Source organism: Anguilla rostrata, chromosome 9 (genome assembly GCF_018555375.3).
Source record: "Anguilla rostrata isolate EN2019 chromosome 9, ASM1855537v3, whole genome shotgun sequence".
Classification (NCBI taxonomy): Eukaryota; Metazoa; Chordata; class Actinopteri; order Anguilliformes; family Anguillidae; genus Anguilla; species Anguilla rostrata.
Window position 1 is genome coordinate 11876085 of NC_057941.1, and position 20407 is coordinate 11896491.

The 20407-nt window shown below is 38.7% G+C and overlaps 1 protein-coding gene across 2 annotated transcripts in view; it reads left to right on the forward strand.

Moving 5' to 3' along the window:
- Positions 1-20407, forward strand: part of LOC135262952 (X-linked interleukin-1 receptor accessory protein-like 2) — a 151653-nt gene that overhangs the window by 110141 nt on the left and 21105 nt on the right. For both annotated transcript variants that reach the window (XM_064350418.1, XM_064350419.1), the window contains exon 6: positions 13173-13247. In XM_064350418.1, coding sequence (XP_064206488.1) covers positions 13173-13247 — 75 coding nt within the window. The remainder of the gene's footprint in view (positions 1-13172; positions 13248-20407) is intronic.

Here is a 20407-nt window from a genome sequence, read left to right on the forward strand (position 1 = left end):
GTAGGATCATTTTCAGCCGCATGTGCACCTGAAAACACCAAGGAACCCTGGACGGATAAGCGTGAGGCGCCTGGTGCACAAAATCAGCGTAGAAAACACTTCAAACTCCCAGCGGTTAGAGCGTGTCCGGTGTGATCGCAGCCTTAGTCTCCTAAGGGAAGAGTGCCAGGATTCGTTAGAAGAATGAATGAAGGGCCCTATCCTTCCCTGAAATTAATCACTGGTTTACTGATTGCAGGAAAGGGGTGGGAACTTATCTAATGCCAACGTGCAGGAGAGGCTGCCATCTCAACTAATGCAGAGCAAATTGGAGAAGAGGTTAAATCATTTAGTTGAGGGAATTCTAAAGTAGTATACAGTTAAAAGTAACTGACCCCCTCAGTCTGATGTTAAATTACTGAAATTGCTTTTGTCTGGGAAGAGCTGGTTTGAGTTCACTTTATTGGAGATTATCGAGTTAATGGTATCCTTTGGAAGAAAGGCGAAATAAGTTACTTTGTGTGGCTGTATTCAAATTCCTTTGTAGAAATTGACAATCGGACATGGTGACAGGAATGCCTTATTGCAAAGCAAGAGGGTGACAGGCTTTTTAATGAAACCAGGAGACTGGGGGAAACCTGCGGTGGCCCATTGTGCCAGACTTGATAGACTCCAGATAAAAGTGATTTATTTTCCCTTTGTAATGAGCTGGATAATTAATAGGGCTGACATCCATCACATTCTCAACAAGCCTGTTGTCTTTGAAGTTGCTCCTGGGATACATTACCACCAATGGAGCAGGTAGAGAATGTGAATTTGAGGAAGCAATGGACTGTGGGATCATTTAACTGTGTATTATTACAAAAAGAAAAGAAAAAACACTAATAGTATATCGTTCAGCATGGTAGCAAAACAAAAATTGATTCATAATTTCATAACGCCAGCACAGGAAGAACAGCCACAAATTGCATTTCCTTAGCATCACAAAATGTTCCCTCATGCCTTTGCATATTTGATTTTTTGTATAAGTGGTAGTGGAAGCAACATGATAATACTTAAGACAGGAGAGAAGGACAAGTGATCAGGTTCTGGATACAACAAAGAAAGAGCATAAAACCCTGAAGTAATCCATTCAACCACAGTGATAAAAAATAATCTCACTTTGTCTGTCTTTTTCATTAAAATTGTGTGTAAATTGTAAATTGTGAGTACACACTCTAAAAGAAGAGGAACATCAATGATGCATTTTATAAATATGTATTTAAGTCATTTGTATTATTTTAGGAGCTTCAGCATTTCAATATAAATAAAACTGCATTTCAGAAAGATGATATTTACTGATGAAACCTGTGGGAACCATTATGAAAGGCAATCCTCTTCCTCGAAAGAGTTGGCAGAGAAATAAGGTCTTGGATATCATGAGTGATTGTAGCTGAAATGCAGATACCATTATAAAACTATCATGCTGAGTTATGAATTTGAGAACATCCCATTTCTCACACATCAAATTGCTGTTATGGTGCTTCTACTAAACTTGTGTTGTGTTAACAAATTGTTGATGATTCCAATGATGCATACAAATTGTTCCTCAAAATTACAGTAACATCAAATGATTTCATTATGCGATGGCATGGTCACTGCGTCGGTCATTCAGTTGCTAAATAGTGTGCCAGAGGGCATTATTTTTCAAGATCATTGTTATTTTATGCACATGCTCAATTATATGCTTGTGGTCCAGAGGTTAATATCAGACTCAGAGGTCTGCATTTTTTACACAGATAAGAACAGCCAAAAACGGAGGGAAAAAATACACTGCTTCCTATAAACGCAGATATTGGTCTGACGTGTGTTATTTATTGATCGTAATATTTACACAGCCATTGTTCAATATCAGTGTTATTTGGCTAACAAAGCTAACGGCAAACAGAGAGTGAGCTATGCGTACACAAGTTGGGAGGGCTTGAGCCCACCAATTTATCACACGATGTGTGGCGAGTAGCTCAGCAGACCTGGTTCTAAAAATGTGAACTAACCCATTAAGAAATGCATGTGGATTATGGTTATCAGTATCTGAATTATTTTACAGTGTGATCAAGGTTTACCGTTCAGTACTGCTGCTTTGCTGTATAAAAAAAAAACAATTGTTGAGACAAATGGCGGTGGCCCAATTGAAACTACAACAGGCTGGCAGCATCAGAAACCCAACACAAATCCCCTTGAAAAGTACTCACTCATTTGACGGGCATCTGACGAGCCTTCATTTACAAAATTATCAGTAATCACCTTCAATTTCAGGTCCCGAGCTCTGACGCAACTCTGGTGACTTGTCTACCTTTCTGTCCTGGTCCGTTTTCTCTTTTCTCTTCTGAGATCTATTTTTTGTGTTTATAAGGCATTTTGATAGGCCAATGTTTAGTTGTAGCTAGGACTCCTCTTTGCTCTCTTCCTCAGCTAGCTAGCTTTGCTCACCAAAACTAACAGTTATGACAAATAGACACTCGACATCGGACGACAGCATACAAATACATATCTCCCAGCAATCTTTGCATATTGGAAAATAACACCAGTACCAAAAGAATGACCATAGGTTATTTCATTGAATAGTTTAAACAATATGTTTTCTGTAGAATGGGCTTATAGGTTATGTTTGACATGATCACAGAATGTACAGAGAAAGCATAGTAATCATGATGACGAGTTTGCTTCTTGAACAATAAATAAGGTGGCACTGATGAAATTAGCATGTGTTGTTCATTCTTATGTTCAACTAGTGTCTTAAATGCAAAGGAGTACAAATATGTGAATGTGTTTTTTTTCATGTAGGCTACTGCTAGTTATTCACAAAGTCTGTCCCTGCATACATAAGGTTTCGAAACATTGTATGAGACTAAAATCCTTGATGTCCTAATTTTTTTTAATGCTTGAATACTCCAAATGTAATTCAGGAGGGGGATTTTAACATTCCTTTGCATGAACTTTCTAAAAATGGGCCACAAAAGTTTTAATTAGAAAGATCCAAAGATGAGTGGCCTCTCTTCTGGGCCACATATATTGTAACTGGAATGGAGTGATAACACTAATGAGTGTCATCTAATTTTTCACTTAGAGGAAGAAGGAAATGAGGCATTAATCTTGATGCCTGTCAATTTTCCTTATTTAATGAAAAGGTTGATTTGTGGAGTGCATAACCTGGGGGGGATTGAGTGCTTAAGATTTGAGTGCCCACTTTTCTAAAGTTGGGCCATGCTGTGCTCCAGAGTGATAAGAACTCATATGCTTGAACTTTGAAAGGTGCTACCAATCCCTGGTCTAAAACCATAACTCCTTTGAAAATTAGGTTGACCAAAAACTTCCAGATTTAAGAAGCACAATGAGGATACAATCATCATTCAGAAGAATATAAAACAATTATGTTTGCAGAAAGGACTACTGTAGGCATGTTTGCCAGTTAATTGCTTGTTGTACAGTCTCCGTTTTCCTGTAGATCTAAAATGAGTTTAAGTGAACGGCAGTGTATGTGCAAGAATTTACCTTGGGACATGGTGCATAAACATGTTGGGCCCTTACAGATGTCCCATCTCAATATGACAGTCAGAATGTGGTCATGTTTGATGCAAAGCCAATAAAACCTACAGAGCACAGGGTCATGAATTGAACTGCACCTGTAAATTTTAAATGAGCTTCAACATTGAATATGGCTTTTTCTTTCAAAATGTCTGACAGGGTTGCTCAGGTGATTTATTACTATGTTTTGACATGGGTGGTCATGCCACAAAGAGATTTGTTTCCGGGGAGACAGTGAACATGAGATGCCTAAATTAAACTCAAAGAATTTGGTCAATTGGAGTGTCTTTTTATTGACAGTCTGACGAGTCATCTTTTGTCAGTCTATATGCTTTTGCTCACTGACACCGATGGACGTTCATTTCAATTAAATAACTGAGCCCTTATGTTTGCAATCACTTACTTCCACATGTGAATGCTAATATCAATTATCTTAACTTTTCCTGAAGAGGTGTATGACAGTTATTTTAAAGACGAAAGTGAACAAAAATGATTTTCACAAAAAGTTTGTAAATTCTTGTTTCCTTTTTAAATGTAATTATCACATAGAAGTGTTATAATAAATTGTATAATTAAGAACTTAGTGTAATGTATTTATAAATTCTAAGCTTAGAATTTTAGTCCTTTGATAATGGAGCTTATCATCAGGCAGTCAAACTATCAATAATGCATAATGAATAAACAAATCATTGCTGTATATTGTACAAAGCTTTTTTAAATTATTGATATGGAAATAAATGCACATATCACACATTATTAATTAAGCATCAGCAGGTGGTTATGTGCTCAATTAAAATAATTGAATATGGTTGAAGCCATGGTCAGAAGGTGTCCAAACCACAGCAGAAACTAGGATTAAAATAATAGTGTGCATTTTAAAGGTCAGAATAAATGAAAGCAGACAACCATGGTTAATACAGTCAGTGTACCATTATAAGCAATAGCACTCTGAAAGATTACCATCAATCAAGATTGACCTGCCATCCCAGCCTGTACAAACAATACATATCCAAGCTTTGATAGTTTTGTTTTTTGATCCTTCCTTTTAGCCCTATTTTTACCATTACTTGACTTGCACTGTAGATATATAGGCAAGTGTCGCTGTTGAGTAATCTTATGTCTAGCCAATACTGAGCTGAAAGTAGCAGTAATTAGAGATACAAGGGTATACTAAAATTTCAACAAACAACTTCAGAGAATTGTTTACACTGGAAGCCTTCCATTCCAGATGTTTCACCAGAAAGGCCATCAGCAATGGGCTGGAGACCTCTATAGTTGAATAGATGTGCAGTCGCCACTCCAAACATCCACACATGTAAAATGTGTAAATAAAACAGTATGTCATTTTGGAGTGAGCAATAGCCAATGTTATAATGTCATTTAAATACTGTGGTTGAATTACTAATCACTCAACTTTGATTGAGAAAAAACATAATAAAAGCATAATTTACCATGATGGGAACACTTGTGGATTGGAAAGGAGTCAGTTTACCATTGTGTGTCTCATGTGAATGAACATATTTACAATACAGTTGTCGTTAGATCAAACAGTGGTTGTCAGAGATGTTTAACCTATATATAGGGTATGCTACATGTGATCCGCCATCTTACATTTGGCATAGAGAAGTTCACCATCGAAATCATTAAATCGCAAATGCAAAATCTGAATCAAAGACCTATACTCAAAATGCACATCCATTATTCTATGAGAGACGCATCTTATAATTACAGAAAATGATGTGGTTTCACAGACAATACTGCCTCTACAGTATATAGGAAATTCTCTGCTGCTGTCAGACTTAATTAGGCTTTGGCTGTAAACGGTGGTGTGGTAGCTCTCAGGATGAGCCAAGCGAGGTATGTTACCACTTCAGAATGACTGGGGTACCTGGGGATGGAGAAAAGCCTGCTCCAAATGGTAGGGTGGCAAACATCCAGGTCTTTATAAATGTTACCATTTTTGCAAAAGCCTGCAAACAGAGACTCCGGGCTCCCTGCCGTGGCCAGCCATCTGTTTGAGACGCTGCTCCACCCGTAGCAGACTGAGGTCCTACACTGCCAATAGACTGCACTGTCAGATGGCCTGCTATGTTCTACCTTCCCAGATCTTCTAACTGTCAAAAGCAGCAATCTTATTTCTTGCTGTACCACTAGCCGCTGTCTAACGACTAGAAATATCAATTGTGAACTATTAGAATACATTTCTTCTCTATTTGATTAGATGTTCACCTGATAATGTCACAATATTTCAATTTTTCACCGATTTACTTTCGTTTTGAAACTAATCAAAATAAATAAAGAGCAGAAAATAGGCTAATCAGTAAACCAATAAAAAGCGTATACCCATGGTCCTCTCCACTAATTGATGGGATCATGTCAGCCTGTAATCCACACAAAAATAAATATAAAATATTTATATTTATTTAATAAACTAACGATAAACCCCTGCAAAAAAATAAATGCTATCTGCTATCCTAATTAACGTAAGTACTTTTTCATTTACATGTGAAAGCAAATTAGTATTTGTAGCAATATAACTTTGTTGCATTTTAAGGCTCTTCTAAACGGTTTTCCATTAATAGAATGGTGGCAGTGCATTAACTTGTTGTAATAATGTCCCAAGCTGAAGCACATCAATATATCACATTGAAATCATTAACATTAGCCAAGTAGTACAGTAGCATTTTCTATATGGCAGTGCTCTTCACTCACAGAAATCTAATTAATTAGATATAATGACACGTTAACAATTTAGCACTAGATAAACCACAAACTGTGTATTATAAATGGTGCCATGTGTGAAGCTAGCTACCAGTATGAAAAAAACAAAACAATGCTAGCCTATTATGTATGATGTAACTAGCTTGTAGGCTACTATACCTGATGAAGAGGTCAGAGGTCTATATTATAAACGGGGTGGCATGGTGGTGCATGCTTTGGTCTGAATCCCGGCTGGGGCCTTTCTGTGTGAGTTTGCCTGTTCTCCCCATGGCCGCGTGGGTTTCCTCTGGGTACTCCGCTTTCTTCCCACAGACCAAAGACATCCTGGTTAGGTTAATTGGAGAGTATAAATTTCCCCTAGGTATGAGTGTGTGAGTGAATGGTGTGCAGGCCTTGCGATGGACTGGCGAACTGTCCAGGATGTATTCCTGCCTCTCGCCCAATGCATGCTGGGATAGGCTCCAGCACCTCCCGTAACCCTGACCAAGAATAAGCGGGTATAGAAAATGGATGGATATATTATGAACATGACAATCATTCAGGCACATTAATTTCATCACAGAAATTTTTTTGAACAACATTTCTTTAGTATTCAGTAAAGCCGCGTTTCCACCGCAGGAACTATACCCCGGAACTAGGAACCTTTTGAGGAACTCAGTGCGTTTCCACCGCAGGAACTAGGGTCTAAATTTAGTTCTGGGGGCTTTGTTTTACCCCCCAAAACGTTCCTGCTCGGGGGGTAGTACTTTCCGAAAGTACAGGAACCTTTAGGTTGGAGCTTGCAGCGCTGAACATTTCTGATTGGTCGAGTACTCGTAGCATTTGTGTTGTATTTATTTTCCGCCATTACCCGCCATGTTTGAAAATATGCAGCGGCAAACCAATTTATTTTCATAATAACTTCAAATCAAACTTGTATGTTATGCGGCGCGGTAGCCTACTTTTGGTTATAGCCTGTCAACGTCTTGGAATTATAACGTGTGCTCTTCTGTTCTTTTCTTGCTTTAGTATTCGTTTTATAAAATGCCAAGCATTCGTGCTGGGACAGCATATTACGTAGGCTACCAAAACATTCAAACGGATTAATTCGGTTGCTGAATATTTTCTTCCGGATTTTCTTTGTTAGCCCGTTGTAATTGACTCAAAACGTTTGATACAGTTATGTGAGGTATGCGGTAGTTCTGCATAATTAACATTGGTGATACAGTACAAGCAAACTGGAAATCACCTTCCGCACTTTTTATCCGGGTAAAATAAGAGGTTAATTCTAGTAATCTTCCCTTTATCTTTTTCAGACTGCCGTAATTTTACTCAATTTTACTGCCATTTTTCAATTCCACGAAAAGACCAGGAAGACTATGGACTAATTTATGGTGCATGGTTCGCATCTGGAGGGCACACTTCGCTGCTCGGCTAGCAGTAACTTCGAAGGAAAGCAAACGGTGGCTGTACCACTACTAATTTACATTTTCACGCAAGTCCGAGTTTTCGTTCTATTTTTGTCATTTTGCGATTAGCCTACATGGAATTGACGACGAGAAAGTAATAAAACAGCAAATTGTTTACAACGTGTGCATGTTTTCTGCTGTTAATGAATGTGTTTGAGAGGATATATGAAAATCAATAAATACAAAAGTAACCATATATAGTCATTGTTGGTAACCCGTTGTATATAAGTGGAATAAACCCCTCCGGGCTGTCCCGGTTATTAGAAAATAATGTAGGCTACTTCGGTGGTAGTATGGAGTTACAGAAGAAATCATATGACAGATGGACCGACGACAACGTCAGTGGGCTAATTTGCCTAATCTTCGCGGTACTTTAGACCCCGGTGGAAACGCAGACAACCATTGGCTGAAGGAACCTTTTAGTTCCTGGTAAAGTAGTTCCTGGGACTGAAAGTTCCGGGTAATTTTGGTGGAAACGCGGCTTTAGTGTTGGGCAGCATGTTTTCATCTGCATTTCAGGGGACATTCATTATGCCCATACATCTCAGAAGGGTTGCTCTTGCCTACTGAATGTAGGGAAAACAGATATATATATATAATATATATATATATTAGTCATGCTTGAATGACAAGTGCTGAGTAGAAATCTGACTTTGCCCTATACTACCATGCAGTTCTGTCAGTTCTTGTATCGTTATCTTGATGTTGTAGCTTGTTGGCGTGCCTCCTAGTTTGACTTAACATTACTCTCTGATGTAGCCTATGCTTACTGTGTGAACTGGACATAACGTGTTTATGGCTATGAATAACTGTTACATAATGAGAATTGTACCTTATCAAACCTGTGTTTTGTAGTTATTTAAATGACCTTTGGTATCTTATTATATGTTGCTTTGGATAAAAGCGTCTGCCAAATAAATGTAATGTAATGCAAATAGTTCAGTGATAGCAGGTTTCACTTACTTCAGCTTATTTTTCAAAATAGCATCGGGAAACAACATAATTCCATTTATAGTTCACTGGTGTGTCATTTTCCTTGTTTGAGAAGCAGTAATGTCCTTGTTTGCAGTCTAATCATGGAGCAGTACCAATTTAGACCATTAATCACTTACTGAATACAAGAATATAAATAATTTTTTATGTTTGGAATTAATAGAATGTGAGGTGATGCATGGCTCAAAGATGCATTTTCAATATAGCTAACTGAATGGCTTTGGAATACATATGTACAGCATTTATTGAGGTTATTAAAAAGAATTAATGCTCACTTGGCATGGTTCCCTATTTAAAGATGATATCCTATATATATGCAAATTCATGCTCGACTGTTGGTTAATAGAGCCGTCTACGTAACTGTTGATGCAATATTCCAGTAAAGAGAATGCAATAAAGTGGGAGAGTAGTACAGAAAGTGTACATGTGCGTATAAAATTTAAATACATTTTTGAAGTTGTTCATAATCAGAACAGTGATTGCAAGAGCTCAATGGTGTGTGTGTGTAAATAAATAAACAGCACAACAACGGGAGTACAAGGGCCATCTTAGAGAGTCACTTAAGAAATGTGGAATAAAGCCAGGGGCCCTTGAAGCAACCGCCATGGACCGCCGGGCCTGGACCGCATCCGTGATCTCTGGAATCGGCCTCCTTGAATCAAAACGCACGTCCCAGAGAGAAGCGCAACGACAGTGCAGGAATCATCATGCGCAACAACCCCAAGCATCACCAGACTCAGCCCTCATATGCCCCAGCTGTGGCAGGACATGCGGGTTAAGGATCGGGCTTCACAGCCACCTCCAATGGCACCACCGACAGCAGCGGTAGCCACAACACTCCACTAACCACCCCCCAAGGAAGTGACGTTATCTTTGGCAACGATGGACAGCCGCAAGCAAGAAAGCATATATAGTAGAAAGAAATAAATAGTAGTAGTAAATAAATAAATAAGGTGTGGGTTGAATGACTGTTTATCCATAACTTTGAATGCAGGCTTAAAGGCACAGTCCAACTTTTTTGGGAAATTTGTTTTTGGCTTTTGATAAGATCAATACAATTTTCATTCCTGTGCAAAAGTATGGAACTAGCCAAGCCAAAAAGTGTGGCCACCCTTGCCTTAAAGGTGTATGTAAAAATATCTACATCAGAATTAAATTAGGATGCAGATAAAATTAAGGATAAATTTCTTGTCTGAAAAAGTTTGGTATCGCTCCATGTAGGGAATTAATTTACAAATGAGGGAATACATTGATATGCTTTACAAAATTTTAAATTCCTGCTTCTTGAGAGCAAAGCAGACCAGGTTCACAAAACTTTAATGTGACATCACTGCAACAGTTACAATAATGTTGATATGTTTGTGAAAAATCACCATTGTAAATGTGATTTTGATTGATACTTGGGACAAAGTAAATGACAAAAGCCATTACTTGTGTATTCTATGTGATTTATATTGGTCTGGTCCACACATTGGGGTGAAGGTGTACCATAATGGTTAGGGAACTAAAAGGTTCTGGGTTTTTTTCCCAGGTGGGGTCTTGCCGTTGTATTTGAATGCAAGGTACTTGCACCAAATTGCTTTTGTTAAATATCATGTATTGAATGCAGAAATGTAATCTGCATAAGTTACTTAGGGTCTTTGCTAAATGCAAAATGTGAATGTATAAGGGTACTTGTAGTTAAACGCTTTAGACCTACGAATGTATATATCACATTGACCAAGGTGCAAAAAGATTTTTTCTGACAAGATCACATCCTCAACATTTTGTCAATAATTTAAGGTTCCAACAGTTAGGACATGCCCTGGTGTAACCTTAATAAACGCTTGATTTAATATCAAAGTTTTATTACTTTGGGGATTATCCACCCGCAAGAAGGAAGGTAGCATTTCATTTTCAAGATATTAATGCGTGTGTCATTAATATTGCTAAAAAAAGGACACTGGGTCTATTTATAATTAACCAATGTGTCAGAAAAGGTGTTACCTCTCTGTTGGGAAGGCACTTTGCTGCCTGGTCCAATGAGGAGGTGGACAAAGTGGGCTTCTAGATACGGTGGGGGTCCGTCTGAAAGGGGACTGATGACGTGTGGGGCTGCAGGAAGGTGGTCCGATTGGCAGGAGAATATTAAGTATCAGTGGGATGGCAAGAATTTGCATGGCAAGGCTGCTGCAGCATTACCCCTCCTCCCCCTCCTCTTCCCTTCCCAAGCCTCAAAGATGGATGAGAGGGTCCTGCTTCGCTCCTGCTTTATCTGGTTTAGACACGGAAAAGACTAAATTAGCCAGGGCCAATTTCCGCACTACCCTTGATACGATGGTACTGTAACATTGAGTGCTACTTTACATTTCTAAAATTATGTGGACACCCCTTCTAATTAGTGGTTTCAGCTATTTCAGCCACACCCTTGTTAACAGGTGCATAAAACCAAGCATACAGCCATGCAATCTCCATTGACATACATTGGCAGTAGAATGGGTCGTACTGAAGAACTCAGTGACTTTATTGTGGCACTGACATAGGATGCCACTTTACCAACAAGACAGTTCATCAAATTGTTGCCGTGCTAGAGCTGCCCCAGTTAACTGTCAGTGCCATTATTGTGAAGTGGAAATGTATAGGAGGGACAACAGCTCAGCCATGAAGCGGTAAGTGACACAAGCTTACAGAATGGGACCGCTGAGTGCTGAAGCATGTAGTGCCTAAATATCATCTGTCCTTGGTTGCAACACTCACTACAGAGTTCCAAACTACCTCTGGAAACAACGTCAGCTCAAGAACTGTTTGTCAAGAGCTTCATAAAATGGGTTTCCATGGCTGAGCAGCCGTACATAAGCCTAAGATCACCATGCACAATGTCAAGCATCAGTTGGAGTGGAGTAAAGCACACCGCCATTGGACTCTTTAGCAGTGGAAACTCGTTCTGTGGAGTGATGAATCATGCTTCACTATGTGGCAGTCTGATGGACGAATCTGGGTTTGGTGGAATGCATAGTGCCAACCGTACTGGCCCAAATAGTGCCAATTGTAAAGTTTGGTGGTGGAGGAATAATGGTCTGGGGCTGTTTTTTATAGTTTAGGCTAGGCCCCTTAATTCCAGTGAACAAAATCTTAATTCTGCAGCATACAGTGGCATTCTAGAAAATTGTGCGCTTCCACCTTTCTAGCAACAGTATGGGGAAGGCCCTTTCCTGTTTCAGCATGACAATGCCCACGTGCATAAAGCAAGGTCCTTAAATAAATGGTTTGGTGGGGAGGAACTTGAGTTGACTGGCCTGAGCTCTACCCCATCAAACACCTTTGAGATGAACTGGAATGCCGAGTGCAAGCCTGACCTTACGCCCAACATCCATGCCCAACCTCTCTAATGCTCTTGTGGCTAAATGGAAGTGAATCCCTGCAGCCATGCTCCAAAGTCTACTGGAAAGCCTTCCCAGAAGAGTGGAGGGGAAGGTGCAACTGCATATCAATGGTTTTGGAATGAGATGTTCAGCTTGTATATATGTGGGTGATGTTCAGGTGTCCACATACTTTTGGAAATGTAGTGTATGTTACTGAGATTTATACGTTCTCTTCCTGTGAATGAGGAAGGGAAACATTGAGCTGATCAGCAAATTGGTGTAATATTTTTATTGGGCTCAATTCATGATATATCAACTGGGAATTAATCAACAATTCAAAAAAATGTTTCTCCTTCATGAAAACCATTTGGCGAGTTAATCAATACTAAAGCTAAATCACCGAGCTTAGTTTGTGGAGGAAAAGTACTGCTTGCATTTACTAGTAAGTCAGTTAAGGACAAATGTTGACTGAATCCAGGCCAATATCTTCCTCTTTTGTCAGTGACTGGCAAACATTTCCATGTTTTTCAAAGATGAAGACCGGTTGTGAAGCTTTGTCAAGCGGTCCTACATTCATGCATCAATGTTTCTAAAACAAAACCGAAAACTAGGTATCTGTGCCACCCCTCAGTTGAAAGCTACAATTTTGCTTTTATACTACAGAGATAACGTTCATATAATATGTCCTTGTTACTTCTTGATCTTAAAGCTGTTTAAGATCAAATACTTCTTAAAAGCTTACAAGTGCTTTCTGTGGGTTTTGGAAAATGACTCTGGATAAATGTGATTAATCTGCTGAGCTTTTCTTCAAAGTCTCAAGTGATGTGACAATACTTCTGCCACACACATTTAATGTCATGCTATTAGAGCGTTCTGAAGGTCTGTTTCTCTTCTGCAGTCTTTCAGAAGCCTCTTATTCCACAAGGTGTGTGTGTGTGTGTGTGTATGTGTGTGTTTCACCATGGATAATTTGTGTCTCTGGCATAGAATATTAGATGCTGCAGGAGTAACAGCCTTGTGAGGGATGAATTTCCAGTGAATCCTCTCATTCTCTTCCAAACAGTGTATAATAATCTGGTGAGTGAAGCTAGACCCGCTTTTTCATAACTACATTTCTTTCTGACAGCTCTGCTCACCGCGAGGCCTCCTAAGGTGCTGTTCCCCACAGAGAAGCCTCCCAGTGTTATAGACGCCCAACTGGGTAAGTCTCTCGCCGAAGGACCCGAGTCCCCAGCGGATTAATTAAATCAGTGGATGTCAGGCAGGCTCATCCCTGAAACACTGAGTGCATTTGGCCCTGCACTCTTGTGTCTCACTGGAGTTTAATGTCCGAATGCTGTAGCCTGGCTAATCTCAGTGTTCGAGGTGAAAACACACACTGCTGCATGTTAGCACACTAATAACAGGGTGGCAAACTGCTGATGCTGGTTCAGTATTTTATAGTTTGATGGCATTTAATCTGCTGGGTCAGTCATAATCATTTCCTAAATTAAGATCTGTAAAATTGCGCAGTTTAATTTAAGTAGTTCATAAAACCTATATCCAGGTGTGATGACTAATTGTTGTAAGTGGCCTGCTTCATGTATTAAATACCTCCTATTTGAAGAGCTGTTGAACACTAAAGGTTGTAAAAAGTCACTATAAACCATGTGTCAGTTCTCTGGTGATAGTGCTGACCACTAGTCACTATTTGGTCACCACTTGGATGTCACTATGCATAATTGACCATAGCTTGCTCTAATCAGAAAGTGAGTTAGATGGCACTACCTGGATTATTGTGCAAGAGCACCCCAACTAGGTGTTTCAAAATTGAAGAAGACTAAAAAATAAAGTGGGGTGGGGTGTTTTTTAACTAGCAAAAATATTAGTTCTGTACTATTGCTGTACAGTAATAAGAATAAGAATAATAAGGTCATTAGAAGACGCATTCACGTTTCTCTCAAAGTAGTACGGTGCCTGTTAATTATTTTTGTATGTTTATGGAAACAACCTCATTAAGTCGTTTAAAAGTAATTATTGAAAAAAATGCACTGAACATGTAATTGTAATGATAGATCTGGGAGTTAATAAAAAGTCTAATCCACAGTGTTGTTGTAATCCATAATTGTTGTAATTGCTCCAGAAACACAGCAAAGAATTCTCTGGACATTTGGCTCCATATTTAAGAGCTTGTTCTTAGCTGGGGGTCAGGGACGCTGTCATTAGTGATTTACTTACTCTAATATACAATATAGTACAAGTCAATGTTGTCAATCCCTTGAACCAATACCTACAGTTTTCAGAGAAAAAGCACATATAAACTTTAAATAAGTTGTCAGGCATTACTTAATATGTGACAGTAAAGTGATGGCGAGTAAATTGTTGGAGATAAAACTGTGTCAGAGTGCTGCTATAAAAATATTAATAAATGACACCATTATTTTTGCAAATACAGTTTGCATCACCAAACATACAGTGCACTCCGTAAGTATTTTAATTGTAACACAATTTTGGTTGTTTTAGCTCCTTAACTCTAGCAGGTTGGATCTGAAATTAAACAAGGAATATGTGGTTATAGTGCAGACTTTATAGTCAGCTTTAATTGGAGAGTATTTACATCTGTACTGGGTGATCTGTGTAGGAATTACAACTCTTTTTATCCATAGCCCCCCATTTTAGTCAACCAAAAGTAATTGGACAATTGGCTGCTCAGCTGTTTCTGGCCAGCTGTGTAGCCTTGCACTCCAAAAGACTGCCTCAGTCCCCATTTCATAGACTCAGACTTTAAAAACATTGAAATATTACGCACTGTCAAAAATGAACTTAAGGTTTGAATTTTATTTCTGACAATACTGTTTTATATACTTTTTTTCATGAATTTCAGCTGTAGCTATAAAATATATAATGCCTCTCCATGCCAGTTTATATACAAGAATATGTGGGAAGACTTGTATATGTGGCTGCTGGATGCCAGAAGGTAGCTTGTTGGAAATGTATTTCTATAAGTGAGTCATTCACATAATGCACATGGAAAATCTACTGAGCCACAGTAACATGACAGTAGCCTGTAGCTCAAAAAAAAAAAAAATCAGTTATTAATTGTAGCAGCATAGCTGTTGCTAGATCTGGCAGCTAGACTATTAGGCCACAGCTGTCAGCATTAATTAGCTCAGGGGATGCTAAGTGCAGGGAAGATTCAATAGCACCATGAAAATCAGCTCCTCATAACCTTTACACAAGAAAGACCTATAATTAGCAACAGGGTGCCTGAAGAATCAGCATCTTTGAGCACTGACACGATGAGGCAGAACCTCTGACTTCAGATCAGTTCTTTCTTTCTCCTCAAAGCAGCTAATGAAGATGGAGTTCTTGTAGTGCATTGTATACAAGAGCAGTTAACAGGATGAGACTTAGAGCCCAGGATTTCTTGGCATAATTTTGTGAGAAAGTTAAAATCTCTAGAGAAACACATGCAAGATTCTGGAAGGAATTCTGTCACACATCACATTTGTGCCTTGCTAAATACATACACAGTTTACATAATGAAGCTCTAACATTTGTCATTACTCATGTACAGATATTTTTACGTTCAATTTATTTTTTTATTGTGGAATCATTAGAAATGCCAAAAACAACCTGCAAATGGAAAATTATCTGGAAGGAAAATGATTTTATTTCTTTGTGTCCTTTGAAAAAAAGAAATATACTGAGGATGAAACACACACACACATTCTTTGGCCACCCATATTCTTTCTCTGATCTGACCAGATGCTCCCTTAATTGCAATGTCAGGTGTGCTCAACCATGGGCAGTGTCTTTTGTCAAAGCCTTTCCCATCCATTTTCTTCTAAGAACTGTGCCACCTTATAGGCTAAACATTTTATTAATGTAATTAGATTATCTCAGGACCAATCCCATGAATGCAGAGAAGGGTCTACAAGGTCTCCAAGTATAACTGGCGGACTGAGTGATTGTGGTAAGGCAACTATGTGTCACAAGGAATAGGGAGACCTAGACATCTTTTGATGCACAAAAAATCATTTTAATTTTAATTAAAAGGATAAGGAGAGTTAAGCTTCATTTGAAGGATACTGTACTTGGTGAAGTCAGGTTTTGGAGTGTAACGGGCCCTGTGTGAGTCTACTTTGTCCTTCACTGGTTGTGACACAGTTCCTGAAGCGTATACTTTATTTGTGTCAGAAGGACAATGAGGAACCATTTTGAGAACTTCACATAATTGAGTATATAACATATAAAGAGAACATGGTGTCCTTATAGCAGGTCAGCTTTTCATTCAATCACAATTATTTCATTACAACAGATAGTGTCAAAAAATGTAGACACCATTTAAAAAGCTCAGAAATGGATACCTTATACTTACCAACCAACACTTAATGTCTTGGCTGCTTTCAAACTGCAGTGCATGGGTTCATGAAAGTACTTTACTGATATTATACTTTTTTTTAAAAAACCTCCCTATTTTGGGCTGCTCAATCTTTTTTCCTCTGTGGTCACTGCCATAGCTTTCACTATCAATTCAGATTCACAAATTATGACATAATTATAAATGCCCAAATATTAATTTATATCCAATGGCAAAGTAATAGTGCCAGTTTGTATGTTGCACCTACTTGATCACATTTTCAGAGCTGCCACAGCACAGAGAAGAATAAGATGTAGGAGGGAGAGAGCCACAAAAAAGGTGTCTTTGTGGGTTATCCATGTCTGATTGGGCTGGAGCTGCCTTCAGTGTTTTTATATAGCCTCGTTTCTCAGACGGTAGTTATATGACTACTGTCATTTATGTTTTTGCCCGATTAACAGCGAGCAGGGTGTGATTCATACATTTGTTCAAAAACAAAAGTCACACATTTCTTTATCAATAATGGAGTTAGCAAGTCAGCATCAAAGTTTCACGCAGTCCCTCTCCCGCTAGCCCTCACCTAAATAGCCTGTAGGTGATTTGCCTGCGGGCATAATCACATAATCACTGCTAAGAGTAGGAACAGAATATGTAGGAAGTAGGAAGATAGGAACATAATATGCCTCTGTAATCTATCATTGAAATATCTGACCATACACTATGTATTTTCTATTCAGTAATAGCTTCCTCGGAATGCTATAGTCACTTAGGGTGGCTACACTGTAGTGATACGCTCCTGAGGCTGCCTAACTGCTTCGCTAACGGTGAATTCAGAGATCCGAGTTCAAGACCTGCCAGATCCTTGCCTTTTCACTGGTGAATGGCTCCGATGGACAGGGCAGTGCCCCGCAGGTGCGGCTTCCTGTGAGTGGCATGAGAGAATGAGGGCGTGCTCCGTGGAAGGTGGGGAGTAGAGTAGCGATATACTCCTGAGGCTAACTGCTCTGCTAACAGTGAATTAATCTTTAGTGCAGTGGCTAGTGCAGCCCATCCCCTGGAGACCCAATGTTCGAGACTGGTCTGATCCCTGCCGTTACAATATATTGGATTTTTTTTTTTTTTTTTAAAGGATGGGGCGAGCGGCGGTTATGAACATAATACTAGGTGGATACATAATCAATGATAGCGGATATAAATACAAAACAGCTAGAAATCTGTTACTCTTGACTTTTGTGTCACTTCCGGTTTAAACCATGCACACTTCTGGTTTCTATCCAATTACAAATACAAATACTTTACTTATCAGTTGAACAAATGCAGATGCAAATAGTGGCGTCTTTGCATGGTGGTAAGCCCAGGCAAGAATGTGCTCTTCTCCGAAGCATGTGATTTCAACTTCTTACCATACTGTTCGTAAGTCAGGCTTGACATGAGTCAAAGGAAAACGCCTTGTTTGCAGCTCAATAGGTGGTCTTGTGGGTGCCCAGTCAACCAGTGGAAGAGGCAAGAGCATGTTGAGACCCTCTAATCACTGCCAAATGAAACCTTCTATTACATGGGTGACATTAGAGTCAATTGTGCATTGCCCTACAGGGCTGTCGGCCACAGTCATCACAGTCCGAATTCAACACCAGATGAGGCCCATCTGCGCTGGAATAGTGCCTTTATTGGAGTATTTTACATTATGATGCAAGCCAATGTAAGAAAAGAGTGACTGTGTCATTCATAAATCCATCCATCAATCATCTATACCAGCTTATTTTTGGGCAGGGGTGCAGGGGGTGCTGGAGTCTATCCCAGCATGCATTGGGCACAAGGCAGGAATACACCCTGCACAGGTAGCCAATCTATCGCAGGGCACACACAAAATTCAATCACACACTCATGCCTACGGGCAATTTATAGTCTCCAGTTAGCCTACATGCATGTTTTTAGACTGTGGGAGGAAACCGGAGTACCCGGAGGACACAGGGAGAACATGCATTCATCAATCATTTTATCATCCAATTAACATTCCAAATAAAGAACACTTTCCTCCATCCGCTTGGTGGTGACACCTTTGTACTGTTCCTCTGTGGCTTGCCTTGTTACAGACATGTTTACAACTATCATTTGGCATTTCAAGTTGTAAAAAAAAAGAAAAAGGAGAATGAAAAAACTGTTAAGCTTTTTAAAGGTCAGTAGTTTCATGATCATAGTTATAATTTTTTAAAGTAAGTTTGTTTAAACCAGGGATTTAGGCAGAAATACATTTTTGTGCAGGCCTATGAAAATGTGGGTAGGCCATAGGTTTTTTCGGAATACATTTTCCACACACGCTGTGTCCTGCTCCCGCACTACTTGGAGCTATCCTATGACAATATTGTATTCCTAACTGCAATGCGGTCATTGTGTGAACTATTCCAACACTTTATGGTGGTACCAAAAAAGAAACATGATTATGTAAATGCACTTTTACTTTTTGAGCCACTATTACAACAAGACTGACTACACAACAAGAAGAGCACAGGCTTTGCATGAACCCCAACCAGCAATACAACAACATCCCTGGAAAGCGTGCTTCTGCTGATGACTTGTACAACTTAGTAGCCCTAATTAAGAGGAAATTGCTGAATTAAAATTGGACAGCTGTGATATACACAATAAAGTCAAGGGAAAAAGATAAGACCAGCCAACTTAAAACCCATACCATCAAGCATTCTAGAATATAGCTTTCTCTGGCACAGGCAGGAAATCCTCAGGTATACAACTTTAAAAGGCCAACTATTTTTTTTTGTACACTTACTTGATTTTTTTTACTTACTTAGGACAAACTAGTGGCAAACTTTAACAACCTATTAAGACAGTGCCTTTAGTGACCACATTATACAGTAGCAACATTGCCATGGCGGCCATGAAAAAAGTAGCTACATAATTCCATTTTACCATTATTGTATTTCATTTTGAATTTTGTCAGCTGTCAATAATTAAGCACAGAGGGTTGATGGCAATGTTCTCAAACTGTTATTTGCTGCTTCTAGTGCCTAGAACTGCTGATGTGTAACTGGCATTTTTAAAGAGCAGTGACCTTGTTTTTTAAACAATTGGAAGTAGGTCTACTCATAAAAATTGTATTACTTGCACAAAAATAGTTAAATAAGACAAATAACTTTGAAACAGCTTGCAGCAGTGTATGCTCAAAGAATGAAAGGCTAAAACAAATGAAAATGAAACAAGAAAAGTAATATTTAAATTTTGTGATTAAATTAGTTTTCTGTCTGCTCTATCAGTTTTTTGGGGAACATTTCAGTACAGGGAGTGGTACAGTGTAGCGGAACACCTACTGCCCCATCTCATTTTGCATGCCTTTGTGAGAAAGTCTGAAATGTACTGTATTGTTCTCCTTAAGTGCCATGATAACTTGCATTATCAAAGACAAATGCACTGTTGTTTAAATGTCAAAATTCAGCATAGGAATTGCTTTATAATTGGGCAAGTGTGCTAGGTTCTGAGATGCCTGAGTTTCTCACTTTCCAAGAATATAGTGAATCTCACAGTGATTAAGGACAAATGATAGAGGTTAGATTTTGGGTACACTACACATATTATAAACAGAAAATAAACCTTGGAATGTGGTTACAACATGAATGATATTAATATTTTGGATTATATAAGTATATTTTTCAGTAGAAATTTTTGGGATGTACTGCAGGTCTTCTTCCAGGATGTGAGTCTCTGTTGCATTAATTATGTATTTTTTTTGTCCATATATAATCAGTATTTATTTGAGAAAGGAAGACAGTATTATAAAAATGTTTAACATCATGTTTAAACCTTATTTATATTTACATTTTGACTTTTTACAGAGGCTCTTATCCAGCTTTTCATTTTTATTATGTTTATCTTAATCTTTCATCTCCAGTCTTCATCCTTATTGCGTTTGTCTGCCGTTTATAATTTATTTTGGTGTGACTGTGTTTTAAGATTTGATGATCCTCATCTCCTTTGATTTCCTCGGTTCATTGTATTTGTTAATTGTT